The 19,922-nt window shown below is 39.1% G+C and overlaps 2 protein-coding genes across 2 annotated transcripts in view; both read left to right on the top strand.

Moving 5' to 3' along the window:
* Positions 1-3,509, top strand: part of LOC134542790 (transformation/transcription domain-associated protein) — a 139,569-nt gene extending 136,060 nt beyond the window's left edge. The window contains 1 exon segment of the mRNA XM_063387317.1: positions 3,046-3,509. Coding sequence (XP_063243387.1) covers positions 3,046-3,123 — 78 coding nt within the window. The 3' untranslated portion in view covers positions 3,124-3,509.
* A 12,917-nt stretch (positions 3,510-16,426) lies between these two features.
* On the top strand, positions 16,427-19,682 carry LOC134542869 (kunitz-like toxin PcKuz3). Its single transcript, XM_063387443.1, has 2 exons — positions 16,427-16,534; positions 18,227-19,682. The coding sequence occupies exons 1-2, from the start codon at positions 16,465-16,467 to the stop codon at positions 18,403-18,405; spliced, it is 249 nt and encodes an 82-aa protein (XP_063243513.1). The 5' UTR covers positions 16,427-16,464; the 3' UTR covers positions 18,406-19,682.
* Positions 19,683-19,922: the final 240 nt, after the last annotated feature.

The raw sequence follows: 19,922 nt of genomic DNA, 5'->3' as shown, positions 1-19,922 counted from the left end.
ACTATACTACCACCACTACTAGTAGTAATAGTGATGGTGGTAGTAATGGTGGTGTTAGCTAGTAGTAGTAGTAGTACTAATACCACCACCAATACTACTAGGTATACTACCACCACTACTAGTAGTAATAGTTATGGTGGTAGTAATAGTGGTGTTAGCTAGTAGTAGTAGAAGTAGATGTTCTCACATACTTCTGGGGATGTATAATGCCTCCCTGAAAACAGCAATCGTTTAGTAAGAAGTGGAAACAGCAATGTTTGGTACTGCTCAACAAAGGTAAAGGTCTACCGGTGACTTCGTCGTCGTATAGATGTTGGATGTCGCAGGCAAGGTGCTGGAAAAGCTCATAAAGGGCGACTAATGGCTGCTGTCGAACGGTCGGGTGGACTCTCACAAAACCAGCACGGGGTTTAGAAAAAAGCACTCGACGATCACAGCTATAGAACAGGCACTGACTATCGTCAATAACGCGTGATCTGGAAATCATCGCTCTCGCAAGGTATGTGTTTTTCTCACCTCAGATGTTAAAAATGTTTTTCTGTAGGGTTGGGAAGACATTCTTGAGGCAATCAAAGAGGAGTTTGGAGCTGACGAGTACGAGTACGTACGGAACATTACAAACTACTACTTTTCGGGAGAGAGTCCTTGAGTACGATATGACTGAACGGCCCTGCACGACAAAAGTCACGACTGGCTCGCTTCAAGGCTCTGTTCTTGGACCTGACTGTTGGAATATCCAATATGACTTACTACGCATGCCTCTGCCTGAAGACATCTCACTTGTTGGATACGCATGTGACATTGCTGGCCTTATGCTTGCAGATTGTGTAGAAGATGCCCGCCGGAAAAGGATCACCTCGCAGGAAGACTTTGCGATTGGCTAAAGCGTCACAGGATGCAACTAGCAGCGAGCAAGACTGAGATGGTAGTACCCACACGGCCACGAAGGTTCGACGAGAATTTCTCAGTAACTACCAGAGGCGAAACCATCGAGACTAAGCATTCTCTATGGTACCCTGGGTTACAACTGGACCAGAAGCTGACATTCTGGGAACACCTGAACAAGACGGCGTACGAGGCGGGCAGAGTTGTAGCTAACCTGTCCAGGATTAATTCTTAACACGAGCGGTCCGAGATACACCAAGCAACATCTCCTGCTGAGCACGGTGCACTATATCTTGCTATATGGTGCTGAAGTCTGGGCAGATCAACTACGTTATGAAAGTTATAGAAGCAAACTGGCTTCCATACAGAGATGAGCCGCCCTCCTAGTTGCCTTCGCGCACCGGACTGTATCCGAAGTAGTCGTATTTGTCATCGTAAAGATCCCACCTATCGACTTGATGGCGTACGAACGGAGACGACTTCACCAACACCGGATGGGAGAGATGCAGGACAAGGAAACCAAGAAAGCAGAAAGAGACGGCACTATTAACATGTGGCAGCAAAGGTAGCAAACCAGCACAACTGGCAGATGGATGGAAGATCTCATCCCTGACCTGACAGTGTGGACCAACTGCAACCACATGAAGACAAATTTCTACCTGACACACTTTCTCACTGGACATGGGTTGTTTAGCCATTATTTCAATCAGACGAGGAGCCTGCTATGTTCGTACTGCGTGGGAGAAGAAGATGATGCCCATCATACTGTTACGAGCGCAAGTTACCAGACCATAGCGCGCGTCGGGCTCGGAGCTGGCTGGTTAGGCGCGTGTCACGTACCCGCCACTGATTACAAGGGTTGTTGCTATTCCCCACGCCCCTCCACTCCCCGCGCGGCATCCTACCTACGCACCGTTATCTGGCGCTTGGCAGCCTGGGGAATTCCGCTGGGCCGCAGCGGTAGACGCTGCTTTGTTGGACTGTTCGGGCGTCAGGTCGGCCCGGGATGATGCGGCCCATCACGTTAACCCTGACGCGGCTCGGCATCAGCCTCTCTCGCCCCTTTGAGGTTGGCACAAGTGATTATTTGAGCTCGGTCACTGGCCTTCGCTAGAGTGCCGCGGGTGTGTCGAGAGTTCCATGCGGAGAACCGAGCGGATCCTGAGCGAAGGGAAGTGCAACGGCAGCGAAAGAGTACAACAGGAGTTTGGTGACACTTCCACAACGGTGTTACACGAGGAGTGCGCCCCAGCGATGAATGCTGTGTGTAAGAACTTGTCACTGAGTGACTGGGGAATAAACATTTTTAATTGCGAGAAATTGGTGATTATCCTTTTTTGAGAGTGATTATTTATCATTACTTTAAATATTAGCAATGAATAAAACTGTGTGATAAAAACTTAATTGGACTATCCATTACGAACCGAGTTCTCCCCACATTAATAAAATCATAACAATACTTTCTTTCATTGCGGACGTTGGGCAGTGGAAGCGAACAAGACTTGGTAAGCCATTGGGATTGCGCCAAACCCCAGCAACATCATATTGCTCATGGCAAGTTCAGAGACCAGTTTTAAGGCTGTAATGCGATTTGCGGAGGACATCCTGAAGGCCAAAAAAGCTGAGGAATATAAGCAACCACATCTAGGGTCAGACTGAAGTAATGTGAAAGCAGTTTCCGGTCTGGCCACCTTCCCACGAGACAGGCAGCAAGAGGTTGTTTAGTGAGTAAAAATTCCACACTACTAACATCATCTTCAATTTTCATCTTTGTTGGTGTCTTTTTGAAGATTATTCAACCTTTATAAAATTAGTCGTAGTAATACTAGGTTTTGTTGATGATGATGTTTTAATTGTGCTTCCTTCCTTATCTTCACACTCAATATAATCCACTCTCGATTTTTTTATCTTTATCGCTTTAGTATCGCCAGATACGTACAAGTGTCAATAGTAAATAAACCTGAAAGGTTTGATGAGAGATCAGTATCTGGGGTCGATTCCATTCATGTAAAAGAATTTGGTTGGGAAAAAATTATATTTAAGGCATTCTTAGTAACATTGCTTAAAAGTTCTTACGTAAACTAATTTCAAACTTTTATAGTGTAAAACTCATCATATTATTGGATTTTAATAAGCAACAATGTGTCTAATATGTTAAAGGTTGGAACACTGGTAACTGCTGCGAACAGTGCTGACAACCTATGCCGCATGGACCCAGCGTGGCATCCCTGGCTGTGAGCACAGTGTTGACTCCAAGTCATAAGTGCTGCGGACATTACGACAAGAACATTGTGACCTCAGCATTTAGTGATTTCTCTTGACTGCTGTCAGTTGCTGTAATGAGGCATAAGACTTGCACAGTTTAAATTAATTTCTATAATTTTACTTTTCATTACATTTTGTGCAACTCTTCCAATACTTATGGACAATTAAGAAAGGGTTTTCACAATAAGTGTTGTCTGTTTCAATGACACAAACTATAGTGTAATTTTTGTACCAAACATTGTGTGTTAGAGTTATGTGAAATGTGTATATTTTTTAAAAGAACTGTGATTGTGATGTATGTATTTTTGTGTGTATAAAGTAGTTTTAAGGAGAAAATAACTCAATGATTGTAAATTCTGATTGATTTATTTCTTAATCCTTTCACTCCGGTGAAGTGGGAGGGTTGGCCTGACCTAGGACACAGAACTATGACTAACCAGCCATGATCCCTGTACAACATACTCAACTTCAGGTTCCGTTTGGGATATTTATATAATTTACATGAAAAAGTTCATGAATACAGTTTAGCCTACCATAAGCATTTTAGATAGTACACCGTTTTAAAAACTTTTTTTCAGAGTGATACATTTTGAAGCATGGAGTGGCACATAGTGTTGCATTGCATTCATTGCATTCTTTGCAACAAACTTTAGTTTTCTTTAGAATATTGTGCACTTTGCATACAACACATATCATGTATGCATAATGAGGTCTTGTTGATAGTCTCTGTGGAAAATTTGTTCTGTGATTTTCATTTGAAACAGCATACGAAGTTTTAGCATTAAATTTCTTGTACAAACAATACAAATTAAAAAACAGTTTCATCAATAATATGAAAAAACAGTTTACCGGTACCACTTTGATAATTTCCTGATGCTTTCCACTGTTTTCATTATATCACTCGTGCCAACAGGTCCCATTTATTGTAATCAAGTACAATATTTGGTATAAGTTCTTTCTTTCTTTCTCTTCAGTTTTATAGTCAAATTTTAAGATTCCTCCTTCCCCCCCCCCCCCCCCCCCCCCGTCGAAAGTCGAAAGTGAGACGTGACAATATTATAAACATATCTTTTGTCACACCATTTTAGGGCCAGCATTGGGCCTGAAACAGATTGGAAAGTAAATTATCCCTTTTTAGGTTTTTCAGCCACTTTAGGCATTTCTTTCCTTGTGTGACAAACAGTCTTACATGCATTTGGTGCCTGGTCATAAAGCCAACAATACAATGCTGGGCTGGTGTAGGTATCAGTTGTTGCAGAAAAGTTTATGTCCCTTTCGTAAATACGTTTCAATTAGGCTTGCGACAATGTCACCACAGACCTGCCAACTCTCACGATATTGGTGTGAGGCTCACGATTTTAAGGTCCATCTCACGCCCTCACGCCAAAATAGTGTTTCCTCACGATTTTTTGGGGCCCCAAGATTTTGTTTGTAAAAGTTACGAAACTTACAGTAACGAGTTTCCATAAATACTCAAGTCACGTAAAGGAAGCAATTTTGCATTTTGTAGCGTGTGCCGTGCTGATTTTTCTATCTCGCATAGTGGAAGAAGAGACATTGTGAAACATGTCGCTACAAAAAACACAACTAACACGTGAAGTGTATTGCTTCCAATAAAAAAATTAATTTTGCTGTGAACAGTGATAATACTGTTACACGAGCAGAATGTTATTTTACATATTTTTTCGTTGCGGCCCTGCATGATCACTACACGACAGCGCTAAATTATGTTCAACTAAATATATCTGCAACCTATAATTTGTTGAAATAAATTTTGAAGCAGAGACCATGTAACATATGTACAGGTATGTCACTTAAATTTAAAGATTCTCATTTGTTGTTTTTTATATCTAACCTGTTTTTATGGGCCTGAAAATTTTTATTGAGGACCTCATGATTTTTTAAATTTGAATGTTGGCAGGTCTGTCACCAGAAATTCCAAGACCATTTTTTTTTAATATCTGTAGACACTCCACACACAATACACTCTAAAGTTTAAAATATAATTGGTAAGAACATCACAGATAGTTTCACTCCAACACGGCTCCTTTTTGCAAGAACATTCAGTTTTATATTTTAGTCTGCTCTTGAACATCATCAGTGACTCGTCAATGCACAAATTTTCATATTGGCAGAAATGGTTTTTGTTTTTATACATCTCCCTAAAATGATTTATGATTGGCCGCACCTTGAAAAAATAATCACCTATGTGTTGCACTACACGTGCGTTCACACAGCTCTCAAAACACACCGATAAGTCATTTCTAAACACCCAAGAGGTTAAATAATTGAATGTAAGGGTAAGGGAAAGGAATGTGTAAAAAAAAAATTAATTTATGAGCATTCTGTCAGTCATCGCCATAAAATACATTCCGAAAAGGGCTCAAAACTGTAAACCACTCTACACCTCAGCCCCAGTAGTTACTAAAGACTCATGAGTAGAGACAGGTGTTTTTCGCGATGCGCGAAATCGCGAAATATTAACAAAATTAATATACATAAACTTAAAAATGTGAAATTATCAATTATTTAGAGAAATCACGAAAAAAATTACGAAAAAACACACTGAAAATAGCTAAACGTCCGTATTATGATGACTCGATAACAGCAGTCGATTATAATCGATTGTTAACGACTTTCGATAGTCTAGGAAGTCGTATTCGTTTCGCACTATCGCCTCGCCAGAGTCGCCACTCGCCACAGTTTGTTAAAATGGCGTGGATGTAATCAAACGTTTTTTCTCTGTTTCTTTCGTAAAACGTTGATTTTAAAATGGTTGTGACAGTATTTGACAGGGCGGCGGAGTTTGCGAGCGAAGGATTCTATGTCTTTGACAAAGTGCAAAAAATTCTCCTGTGCAAGTACTGCAAAGTTAGAATAGAGTGGCAATGGAAAGACACGTGCTTGAAACACATAAAAAACAGTGCCTCGCATAACAAAAACAAGGAAAGTCAACAATCCGGTGCAAAAAGGCAAGTTTCGCTGGAATCAGCCTTGTTGACGGCAAAAAAAGCAAAATTTGAAGAGAATGAGTTCATTATGTTAACAACTCGAGCTTTTATCGAAGCGAAAATACCTATTGAAAAACTGGATAACCCAAAACTTCGTCAATGGATGCACAAGTACATTGCCGGTAGGTGCGTACAATATTTTAACAGTTTTGTGCATTCTTAAGCAGATAAACAGAACTTTACGATAATAAATTTTGCTAGGCCTACCTACTCTTGAAATATTCATATAGCTGCGAGTCATGTTTTTACAGCACTTATTGGAAAAAGTTGATATAACCTAGCCACAGGTAAAAAAAGACGTAACTTATTTGTTTTTAGGTTAGGACTTGAGCTTTTTTTTTTGTCAGTAAATTTTTTAAAACGGTTTCCAGTACTGTGCTTTGTAACATGTTTAGGCCTAGTAAATACAATATGCATTTTTTAAAACCTGAACAACGCAGACAAACTGTGTAGTTCTACTCTTAAATGACATATTAAACACATTCATGTAGAACTTATATTTATAAACCTCATATTGCAGTTTTAAAATCAACTAAATTTATGACGAAACTACTGATAAAATAGCGAAAAATATACCGAAATCATCTCGTAAAAAGTAACAAAATTGTGCAAATTTTTTCACAGAAAACACCTGTCTCTACTCATGAGACATCCGCTAGATAGAACCAAGCACTTCCCGTAGCAAAGCAGAAAAAAGAAGACAGCAGTCCGCAGGTCAGCGGGACCAGCCAGGTCTCAACTGTTACACAAGTCGACCGGAGTAAAAAGGGTTAAATCAACATTCTATTAGGTTAAAAACAGGGAGATGCATTGTGGTACAACAGTGGATGACTCCGGTTTGAATCCCAGTGCAGCCATTATGATTTCATAGTGATAAGGTTTTCCTAAGGTATGCATGAAAATGGTGATGCTATTACAGATATATACAGTAAGGTATAAAAATACTAGCTGAAGTACCCGGCATTGCCCAGGCTACTAAACACATCATAGTATAAGGAACAGCACTCCGAGTTTCAAGTCTGTAGGAGACACACTTGAAAAATGGGAAATTTTGATTTCAGTTCCATTGATTGCACAATCTCAGTGCATCAAGCCTACGCATCAGCAAAACCGGGACACCAATATTCAGTTTCATTTTGTAGGAAGGGAGAACACCTAGGCAAGACGTGACAGACGCACCAAATGCTAGTGCATTACAAATTCAAGGCAATGCTATCTATGTAATTTCTAAACTAAACTGCTATTAGCTCTTTTAGTTCACTAGCAGCCGCAAGCTTCACTAAGCGGATGGGTTTCGCCAAGGAGAAGGTTAGGAAGTTGCCAAACCTTACTATACGACCGTGTGGCGGACGTGGAGAAATGACACAAACTCACTGTTTGTGCGTCTATGACCTACCTCCTATGATTTTCTATTATAAAACCTAATTTACCCCATTTTTCACTCCCTTAGTGATGGATTTTCATAATTATATGTAGTGTATGTCACTCTCCGGCCCATAAACTATCTATATGCAATAAAAAATGTTGATCCATTGTTGCGCAAAAGGAGGACAAACATACAAACACACTTTTGCATTTATAATATTAGTATTGATATAAACCACAAAAAAAAATTCTCACATGTTGGTCATAATGAGACCACCAAGGCAATCAGGGTTCAATTCCCAGCTGGGAATAAAATAAGTATTTTTTGCAAGTAGAAAATGTGGTGGAGGATTTAGCTGCAAGTCTATAAATATTCTCACACACACACGTGCATGCGTGCGTGCGTGTGTGTGTGTCTCCTTAAATTTTTACTGTTCCCAGTTTAGTTTAGTGACCTCAAATGTTTGTCACCCTCAGTTTTAAATCCTGTCTGTCGCTGAGGCACTAAAGAAGACTGCCTACTGCTCCCACTACCACTGGTGTCTGTTTATGACACGCATTTAAGAATACGCCGAGGGCGGTTGAGTAGTACTGGTTCCGTATTTTTTTTTTCAAACAGTTTTTCAGAATAATGTTTAGGAATGAAAAATCCGGTACAGATTCTTGAAAGCATTCAAGGAACTGGCATTATGCCATCTTCATTTCTACGCTATATGTTACAGTTACTGCTCAAATATCATCGTAGCCCTATGCCCACCAGTCTACAGCTTTGTGCTTAGAGGTAATAGTACTGCGCTAGAAGCACTAGCAATTGTCACGATTATCATCCCTCCTCACCAACACAAATACACCCATGAATAAGCAGGCCCCTTAAATATATAATATAAATACGCTCATCACTGACTGACTCTGTAACGCTGTCTGAACACTGTTTTCACACGCTTGCAGAGTAACATTTGTATTGCTCTTTGCTAACCTGTTCCTCTTAGCATTGCTGCTGAGTCCGTGTCGCAAAGATAATATTCATGAGGGCACAGCGTCATATTTTGACCAGGCAGATAGTTTCAGCATTTTTCAATAATAAAGTAGCAAGCCGTATCTTAATTTGCCATGTTTTGGCCGCATATATCTGTTTAATATAATTCAAACTGTTGGCCTCCACTTTCAATTATGAATCTACTAAACACTGTAATTTTCCAGCACTAATGAATGGCTTAAATTTATTGAAAATAGATGTTAAGGCACGTTTGAATTGTAGCATGATAATGTTGTTGTGAACTCTATTCAATTGAGCACCTTCATACAAATAGCACTGCCAATATGGTGACCATCTTGGTGTATATTGAATTGAATCCAGAGTAAGGAAGATTATTGAATGACCATAGACAATTAACACGCAATGTAATTTATCAAGAGGTTCTTCATCGAATATTTTTTTTTGTCAAATATATATTTTTATCATTATACACACACACACACACAACTACAACTACAACCACACACACAATCACATACACAAACACCACACACACACACCAAACATCAGAAATAATTTAACATTTGCACAATATCAAAAGAAATTGATTTTTTAGTAAATATCTTGTGTATATTAAATTAGTGTTAATTATATTCATAATTTTTCAATGGGTACCTTACAACTAACTAGTGTTAAACATTGTCCATATATCTTACATCTTGGCTGTCAGTAGGCCTGTGCGAAGTTTCGACTAAGCGAATCATTCTAAGCTCTTTTTAATATTCAATTTGACTTCACCAAGAAATTTGCTATTCGTTTTATCTAAAGCTTCGGTTGGGATGCAAAGCTGCATGTCTGATGCATTTGTTGCAAAGCTTTAAACATTGGAAGCCTATGAGTCACTCATAAAAATGTTTTATTTTTTGTTATTATAATGTTTTGCTCTAATAAAGGTGGTTATTAAAAAAATATCAAAAGGTGGCACTCAATTTACTTTTATGAACTTTCAGTATTAATATTATGCAATGTTATTTTACAATTGTATTGAATAATTTTATACATAGGTTAATCACTTAATCAGTTCAAAATTTAAATTATTTTTTTTATTTACTTAAATCATATATTTCATAAGATAAATGTAATACAGCTTCACCGAGAACAGTATCTGTAATTCGATTCAACTTCAAAAGTATTTTAAAAATTTAATTTGATATTTGCTTTGCTTCAAAAAAAACTAGTAGGTACGTATTCCCACAGTATGTTATGTTTATTTCCTATGACCATAACTTGCAAATGGTACCAATTATAGTTGTAAACCTTCAGCTGGAATGCAACAGGATCCATCCATCAGCAGATGAGCGACTTACAGACAAGGAAAGAAGTTAATATTTTAAATAAATATAGTTTAAAAAACTAAAGAAACATGCTTTTAAAGATTATCAAACTAAAAAGTTAAAAATAATTGTAAAATTTAATTTATGACAATAGTATATAAGCAATACTAGTATAAATGAGAAAAAAACTTGAGGCGCTTTGTGCCATATTTTTTGTATATTAAGCGCCCCATGCTTTTTTCTCATTTATACTAGTATTGCTTATATACTATTGTCATAAATTAAATTTTAAAAATATTTTTAACTTTTTAGTTTGATAATCTTTAAAAGCATGTTTCTTTAGTTTTTTAAACTATATTTATTTTTAACTTTTTAGTTTGATATTCTTTAAAAGCATGTTTTTTTAGTTTTTTAAACTATATTTATGTATAATTATCTTAGGGAAATGAGTTACCGACACTACCTATTACCATCTGAGATAACTATTTGAAGTTGCAACGTCACAAAGAAATAGTAAAGTCTCTCCGAATCATTTACAGTTAGATGTATGGATATAATCTTAGAATTTACCAGAAAAAAAAAACATTTTTTTCGGCGTGGCCGGGAGTAGAACCCACGATCGCTGACTACGAAAGCTGATGTCTCAGAAGTCGCGCGCCTTAGACCGCTCGTGATGAAATTATAGGGACATTTTACCGTCATGAGTCACTCACTCTTAGTCGAAAGAGTTACAGACGGACAGAAAGAGTTACAGACGGACAGACAAACATACAGGTGAAGCTAATATAAAGCATGTAAAAATTACGAATATAGAAAAAAATATGAAGGATAACGGTAGCGGTTGTCACCAGAATACCTATTTAGTGTGTAATGTTTTAATAATTCTGGGTGAAACTACATTTGTCAAATTTAAACAAAAAAAATTTGTCTAATTGATGTGAAACTGTCAAAAGAAACTCAACTAGAATCAGTGGTTGGCACACTGATAAAAGTCGCCAGTGGGTCAACAATTTCTTTTAATATAGAAAAAATTATTAAAACAAAAATGTGATCAGATCACCTGCCTGCCAAGGTGTATGAACGTCAAGATTGTTTATTTTTATTTATACATTTACTAAGGGCCAATCAACAAACATAATCCAAAATGGGCTAGCACTATACAAATGTAAAATGAATACAAATGCAAACAACATAAGTATAGAAAAGAAATAAGGGAATTGCTGATCTGAAGGTCGTGGTTTTGACTCTGCCCACCTACGAATTATTTTTGTTAACTCATTTAAATATTTTAAGTAACCACCATAAGTACTAACTAACATTAGCGATTTTTACAGTAGAAGTAACCAATACCGAGAAAAATATAAAATACGACTTCACAGCGGCAGCACTCCTCGAAGACGTCATTAGCACGAGAGAATCATCGGATAGGATTTTTTTTATTCTAACCTAACTAAAACTAAGTGTATTTTGGAGGGGTCCGGGTTAGGGGAGGGATCTAGGTGCGTCTCAGGCCGAAGCCTATACGCCTAGTCATGCTGGGATTAGCCATGCAGGAAGAGGGTCGCATGCATCATGTGCTAGGAGGGGATTGGCCAGCCATGGCAACGATTGGCGCCATGACAAACTCCCCTCACTCTTAAATCTAGACTATAACTAGAGATAGGCTGGGCCCAGGTAAAACCTGCATAGACACAGGGAAAACCCTGGGCACATTCATGCGGGATGCAAATTGGCATGCATTACGTGTAGGAATTTACAGGAGACAGAGGATGGTCTGGATGAAGTGTTGGACAGAGTAGAAGAGTCTACCATGCGGGGGTTGGGCACTTGGACTCGTGGTCCGCTTTGAATTTTATTTGTATCTGGAATATTTGACCAGGGACGCAAGCGCCCCTTACTCCGAATATTACCGAAGGTTGTCGACGAGGTCCCGATCACAGACAACGAGCGGCGGACACGCCCAAACATGACCGAATATTTTCAATTGGTAAGTCACATCTGAGTACGCCACCCAATCGTAGTCCCATAACGAATACAATGCGCCAGAAATTATCGAATAATACTACTCGTGATCTGTGTTGGATTATGATAGGTTAATTCAAGACAAAACCCGTTGAAATAAATCTCTACACACAAAAATTATAGAAATAGAGAAAACAGGTTTCCGTTAGAGAACTAGTTTCCCCCCTGTTTAATTTGTTTATTTAACAATCAATTCATTGCGACCCTTCTCTTGATAATACATGGCGATTTTAATTTCACTGGTGTGTGTTTTGTTGGCGTGCCATTTCTATTTCAATTATATTCGTAATATCCACACGTTACTTGCATGGAAGGAAGGTATTGCTGACAAAAGATTTTTTTTTACACTACAAAATTATATTGTTGACAACACTAAAAATTTAATGGTGTCTTTATAGACGGAAATATTTGGTGAGGATTATACTGAAATAAATATTTGGTAAGTATTATATTGATAGAAATATTTGGGGAAGTCTATATTGGCAACCAAGAATGAACTTTTTTTCCCTGACAACTCTTAAACATGACCAAACCACTATTGTCTTTAGACTCCTAGTGGTTTGAACCGTACCGTCAACACAGGGCAGTTCGTCGAAGGACGTCGAGCAAAGTCACGATGGCAGCAGTTTCGAATGGCGCAGCCGTGCCTTTATCGGTCAGCTTGCCGCATGCGGCGGTTGACCGCCTGGTTTCCCAGCGAGTTGGCAAAGGGAAAGCGAGGTCCACGCCTTCACAGTTTGATTAATTACCATTTCTGTTCGCGAATGACAACCGCGCGATACCGGGGCCCGGCGTATTGCAGTGTTCGTGACGGCCGAGATTGGGAATCACGTTCCGCCGCCTCGCTTCCTAGCGGCGCTTCCGCGACGGGTCGTTACCACAACGCCGAATATCAAAATTGACCACAACGCCGACAGCTAGAAAACTGCTGTGTACCACAACGCCGAAATACCATAACGCCGAATGTCAAAATTGACCACAACGCCGACAGCTAGAAAACTGCTGTGTACCACAACGCCGAAATACCATAACGCCGAATGTCAAAATTGACCACAACGCCGACAGCTAGAAAACTGCTGTGTACCACAACGCCGAAATACCATAACGCCGAATGTCAAAATTGACCACAACGCCGACAGCTAGAAAACTGCTGTGTACCACAACGCCGAAATACCATAACGCCGAATGTCAAAATTGACCACAACGCCGACAGCTAGAAAACTGCTGTGTACCACAACGCCGAAATACCATAACGCCGAATGTCAAAATTGACCACAACGCCGACAGCTAGAAAACTGCTGTGTACCACAACGCCGAAATACCATAACGCCGAATGTCAAAATTGACCACAACGCCGACAGCTAGAAAACTGCTGTGTACCACAACGCCGAAATACCATAACGCCGAATGTCAAAATTGACCACAACGCCGACAGCTAGAAAACTGCTGTGTACCACAACGCCGAAATACCATAACGCCGAATGTCAAAATTGACCACAACGCCGACAGCTAGAAAACTGCTGTGTACCACAACGCCGAAATACCATAACGCCGAATGTCAAAATTGACCACAACGCCGACAGCTAGAAAACTGCTGTGTACCACAACGCCGAAATACCATAACGCCGAATGTCAAAATTGACCACAACACCGACAGCTAGAAAACCGCTGTGTACCACAACGCCGAAATAACAACTGAATGAATTTGTGTGTGTTTTTAAATGTACCTTAACGCCGAAGTACCACAATCAAACCTAACCTTACCTTACCTTACCTTACCTTACCTTACCTAACCTAACCTAACCTAGCGTAATATAACCTAACTTAGCCTAGCCTAGCCTAGCCTAGCCTAGCCTAGCCTAGCCTAGCCTAGCCTAGCCTAACCTAACCTAACCTTTGTGGCAGTCCTGCAATGACATTTTTCGGTGTTGTGGTTATTCAGCGTTGTGGTACACAGCAGTTTTCTAGATGTCGGCGTTGTGGTCAATTTGGCATTTCGGCGTTGTGGTATTTCGGCGTTGTGGCCTTGTGGTGCGTCCCCTTCCGCGACTATCGTTCTCAAGAACACAGGGGTTTCGCTTTGAGTAAACCAGTCACTTGAAGAATGTCCCACCACCGGAACCTATTTTAATCTCCGCAATGAATTAACACAAGAAAAGCTCGTTACTAAATATTGGTTTCGTTTTTGAGTCGACATATTAGTGGTCACCTAACATCATGGCGTTGAGTCACTGAATAGCAGATCAGTGGCTTCGAACTATTTTTTTTTAAATGTTTAAAGGTACGCTGAGCACATTGGTCAAAAAGGCTGGCGTGGCTTGCACAGGGCCCATTATCAAACTAGTAGGTAGTTTTTTTTAGAAAGTAGTAATTTTTATTTTATTTTAAGTAAATACCAGTAAATATTAAGTAAATTCACGTAAAAAGGATCAATATAGACCACGTTTTTTTAAGCATGCAAATCACAACACTGATCAGAATAAAAACTTGCCTTCCGCCTGAATACCACATAATTATTTATTTATAATTTGTTTTGTAATTGGAACATAAATATTCACGTAAACTTACAGATATTTGTAAATTCGTACGTTTATATAAATGCAACTGTAGCACTACAAAAAAGTACCTACTCTCAGTAATATTGGGTTCGGATTCTTACCCGGGCATTTATTGTTTGCGTTCTCCCAGTAGGCCTACCTCCAATTGTTGAATTTATTTGTAAACCGTTCCTTGAATAGCTTTCCAGGATTAACTGCGCATATTAATAAGCACTGTAAAAGCAAATGAAGTCAAATTGTTGAATAATCGGTTATAATTTTTATAGCCTAAAAAATTATGCTCCAAATTTTGTAAGAATTACTCAGTATTAGGTGGAAAAAACGTATTTTATAAAATAGCCATGTTTTGTACAAATTTGGAATATCTTTCTGGTAGTATTACGAACTATTTTTTGACAATCTATATCCAAAAATCTTTTACATTTGTAACAAATGGGAAATAGACACAGGTATTCCTCGCAAAAATAAAATCCGAGCTCTCACTCTATCCGTAGCCCGCAATATTGTATGTGTGCCTTTCAAAACGCGTTTGCTTCCGCATACTAGGATTCATGTGGACGACAATTGACAAGCATCTGAAATAAAGTCAACTATTCACGATACACAGCCGATGCTACAGTGTTTAAACACAATAGTCTATAGCCCCGAGATCTGTTCGCGAAAAACACATGCTCCTATTGAATAATAAAATTAATCTTTTATTTTAAAAATTGTTATTGCCTTCCAACAGTTGAATCATTTTGGAGGCAGGCACTTAACATATGATCCCTACAATAAATACACACAGAAATTACAATTATGAACACAGTATAAATTCAACATACAGCACACCTCAGGGACAAAGACATGACAATTGCACAAGGACAACAATATGAAAAAAAAAAAAACAGTGTTTATTTATATTACTTCACAGTTCAAAATAATTTTAATCATGTATTTAACTGAGATTGTTTTGATAAAAGGATGCAGAAATTTTCAACAAGAGTTAAAATTATTTGTTTAATTTTTTTTTTCAGTTCATTAATTTTGTAACTTGTTTGAAATAACTGAGATGTAATAATAATAATAATAATAATAATAATAGAACCCTGTTGTAGCATTTCTGTGATATATATATATATATATATATATATATATATATATATATATACACATACATACATACACACACATATTATTTTTTGTTCTTGACTCAACATATTGTAAGCTGTGGATTGCAGGCTTTCACGGCCATGTTCTAATAAAAACTATCTTGGCATTCAAGGTTTTAGTCTGAGAAGTCAACCCTAAAGATGTCTGCTGCAATGCGGGGCGAAAAGTCGGTACAATCTAACACTACAGACCGGCTCAATCTCGATATGGAAGACAGTTTAATATTATGTCAGGTTTATAAACTACCCAAGAAACACAAGAAACGCAACACGCGAAATGTTAAACAACGGTGTTTTGAAATACGCGTTTATAAACCACTCAGCACGCAAAAACGCAAAGAAAACATCGGCCAACTAACAACTTCTTGCGTTCCTACCTTCCATATCTGAAGTGAAGTGTTCCAAAAACTTTTAAAAGCGCAGACATGTGCATAGAAAGGCCACGATGATTTTTTTTTAAATTATAAACACCACGATTTCATTGTAAGCTTTTCGCACGTTAAATTTAACTATTCCTATTTAATATGTAAGCGTGATAAAATGTAATTATAAAATGAAGACTGAGTAGTATTTTTTTTTTCGTTGTTTAGGAGTTTAAAGCTTTAGGGTTGGTGGCGGAATTATGACTTGCTTGCTTCACAAACGAACGAGATATTCGTGCTTGCTGCGTCGATGCGAGGTAATGTCCCTGGCTGTGGTTTAAAAGGCCAGCAATCGGCGCTGGAAGAGCTCCTCTGAAGGAACGACTCTGCCTCGCGAGTCCGGGCACGAACTGCTATCGGCCTCGAACCTGTTCCCTCCTGGCGCAGGCGCCGGCGATAAGGGGATAAGGGGATAAGGCCGGGCGCACCCGGGGTATAAAGTCCGCCGGCGGCTGTCGCGCGGCACAGTGACGTCATGTCCGCTGCGAGGTCGTCCCTGCTGCTGCTCGTGTGCTCGGCCGCTGTGATGGCCGTCCCCAGAGACTGTGAGTACACGGGAAGCCTTCTTTACACAGACGAGAGAGCCAAAACCCGAAGTTCATCCTTTTTTTTTCCGTATCTTTAATGTAGCTATCCTAACAAAATCAACCGTCCACAATGTTTTAAAGTATTTATAATGTAGCTAACCTAACCTATTTGACCATTAGTATCCTTTTATCAACACTGCCATATTTATTTACAATCATAAAAAAAACGAATATGCACGATCGGGAGCAGAAGGGGGCGCCGCCACGACGGTTTCGCGTTACTGAACCACCCCCCCCCCCCCCAACCAACAACCCCCCCCCCCCCAGCGCCATTTTAATCCAAGAGGGGGCGCCATTTTCAATTCTGGCCAGTGGCGCCAGTCACCTTAGCTACGTCACTGTCCTGCTCCGGCGCCCCTGGCGGGGGCCATCCCTGCCACCCGCCTGCTACGCCACTGAGAGCAGCAGGCTTTGTCGCTAAAATTAAAAAGTTTTAACCATCAGGTTACCGCACGTAACGACCCTTCTCACGAATAGCCTACAGTTCACGGGGATGAAAGCCACAGCTTCAACCTAAGTTCCGTAGTTAACGGAATAAAAGGTCAGGCTAGGTTAGGTTCGTTTAGTTAGGAGACATAAGAGTTATGTTTTGACGTGACGTCTAATAAATCAATGAACGCCGGCTGCACGCACGAAAAAGTGTCCCGTTACGCACATTGTCCCGTTGCGCTCATTGTACGCTTGCGCCGCATCTATCTCTCGTCCATTCGATTGGAACAACCATCGATTTGACTTTTTCGAGGCACATTAAACTTGAAACACTCCCATTCGTTTACTACTTTTCCTATCATCGTCCTATCCTTAACAGAATAACACAGATTGGAAGAAGTTAAATAGCAAACATGTATAAAAGTTATACTTAAAATAATCTCTTCGTTAAAATAATAAACATATTTGAATAAATGAGTGCAAATAAAAGTAAATTTATCAATTAAATTGTAGATTTCATTTCACTTCTTCTTTGTATCCATACAAAATAGTGATAATTCAATAAAAATTATTCAATTTTATTGATAAAAGTATGCAATCATTTCATCAATGTTTTGTTATGATGTTGTCACGTTAAACTATCGTCCGTAAACCGACTTTACAGACAACCAACTTTTTTCCGGTGAGAATAGGTTATGTTCGGTGTTTCTTTTGTCTTATTATTTTTTCGCGAGCGATCGACAAACATCGGAATACTCCGGAACTGTTCGGGAGTGTGTGGTGCCCAACCCCCGCATGGTAGACTCTTTTCTACTCTGTCCAACACTTCATCCAGACCATCCTCTGTCTCCTGTAAATTCCTACACGTAATACATGCCAATTTGCATCCCGCATGAATGTGCCCAGGGTTTTCCCTGTGTCTATGCAGGTTTTACCTGGGCACACCCTATCTCTAGTTATAGTCTAGATTTAAGAGTGAGGGGAGTTAGTCATGGCGCCAATCGCTGCCATGGCTGGCCAATCCCCTCCTAGCACATGATGCATGCGACCCTCTCCCTGCATGGCTAATCCCAGCATGACTAGGCGTATAGGCTTCGGCCTGAGACGCACCTAGGTCCCTCCCTAACCCGGACCCCTCCAACAATACACTTAGTTTTATTAGGTTAGGAAAAATTAAAAAAAAAATTAAATCGTGAACTGTCGGCTCCCCTCTGTCCACAGGCTGCCGGATGCCGGCCGAGACGGGTCGCTGCTACGCCTACTTCCCGCGCTACTTCTACGACACCGACAAGCAGCGCTGCGAGCCGTTCGTGTTCGGCGGCTGCGGCGGGAACTGCAACAACTTCCAGACCGTGGAGGCGTGCCAGGTTCAGTGTGTAGCCGCCAGGGAGCAGCGCTGAGCCAGCCTCCACCGCCATCTTGCTACCCCGTGCCACCTGCCAGTCACTACAGTGGAATTTTTGTTTTTTGTAAATCGAAAATAAATATTCATGTAAAATTACAAATATTTGTAAATTGTAAAACTGGGTTCTTACACGCGTATTTATGTTTTGTATTGTCCCAGTGCCTCCAATAGTTAAACGTTATTTGTTAGCCGTTCCTTGGATATCTTAACAAAGTAATTTATAAAATTAGGTCAAATTTTTTTTAAATATTCGAGTGCCTTTTCCACGGTTTAAAAAAAATGAGTCCATTTTCGTAAGAACTACTGAGTATTATCTCGAAAAACTTATTTTATTCAGGCAAAAACAACCACAGCCATGTACTGTACAAAGTTACAATATATTTCTTGCAGTTTATCAAACTATTTCTTAACAACTTATTTCCAAAGGAATCTTTTGTATAAGTGCAGAATATTTTTTTTTTTCTGTGTTCCACTCGCCCATACTATTTCTATAACAGAAGGCCTGATGACATCTTGGTACACCAATGCGGTTCATTTTGATTTTGTTTTATATAAATTAGGGGTTTAATTATTTTTGTTTTACTTTGAGATACATGTTTTATATAAATGAGTTGTTAAAATTATGTTAAAAATATTTAACATGCGCTATTGCTGGTTACATTTAGAGATATTAATTCAACTTTTTTACATTGATTTTGGCTTGTTTACTGTGTGTTTGCATATTCATAATTTTTGTCCGTTGAGATTTCTCTATAACATACAGCGTAAATAGGATTGGCATATGTTTAAAAAAAATTCAAAGATGAATCTCCCGCAATGCAAGAAACATCCAAAGAACGAAAATTCTGTTGTTGAGATACCTGAAATATTGCCGTCCATGGCTTGTTGCAAGGAATTTAACTTGCGCATTTTTATAATATAATGATAAAAAAAACGAAACGAATGTGTCTGCATCATAATTAACGCTATATTTTTCATAAACGTGGTACAATTAATAAACACAGTATTTCATTTAAGCATTTGGTATCTTATTCAATTTTGAAGAAACTAACTTTCAAGAGGGCTGACAACTATATTCAGTAAATAGATGGAAACTTGTGCCCTTTTGAGCTTGTCGATTATCACCTCTGCAAGAGATTTTCGTCTGGAATTGCTGTTTGTTTGCTTCGGAATGTTTGTGTGTATTATTCTTTTATTGTATATGTATTTTTGGCCTTACTGCCTCTGTAATCACAATACTTATTGAATAAATAGCATTTTTGAAAACCAAAAGTTGAGTTTATTGAAAGAAAAAAAAAAGGGGGGGGGTTGAAGCAAGACTAACCCTTTTGCCAGGGGATTACCCCACCAGTACTAGTACACGGGTATATTTAATGGAAGGCTATAGTGGTGTTACAACGGCCACCAGTAGCCCAACACTGCAGCTTGAATATACACCTAGTACAGGTAACTTAGATAGCCTATTTAATTAAGAAGTGGATTTTCTTGTTAGCCGTATTTTGTCGCATACTG

Source organism: Bacillus rossius (assembly GCF_032445375.1).
Source record: "Bacillus rossius redtenbacheri isolate Brsri chromosome 9 unlocalized genomic scaffold, Brsri_v3 Brsri_v3_scf9_2, whole genome shotgun sequence".
Lineage (NCBI taxonomy): Eukaryota > Metazoa > Arthropoda > Insecta > Phasmatodea > Bacillidae > Bacillus > Bacillus rossius.
Note: the sequence above shows the minus strand (reverse complement) of the source record. Positions and strands in the feature narration are given on the sequence as shown.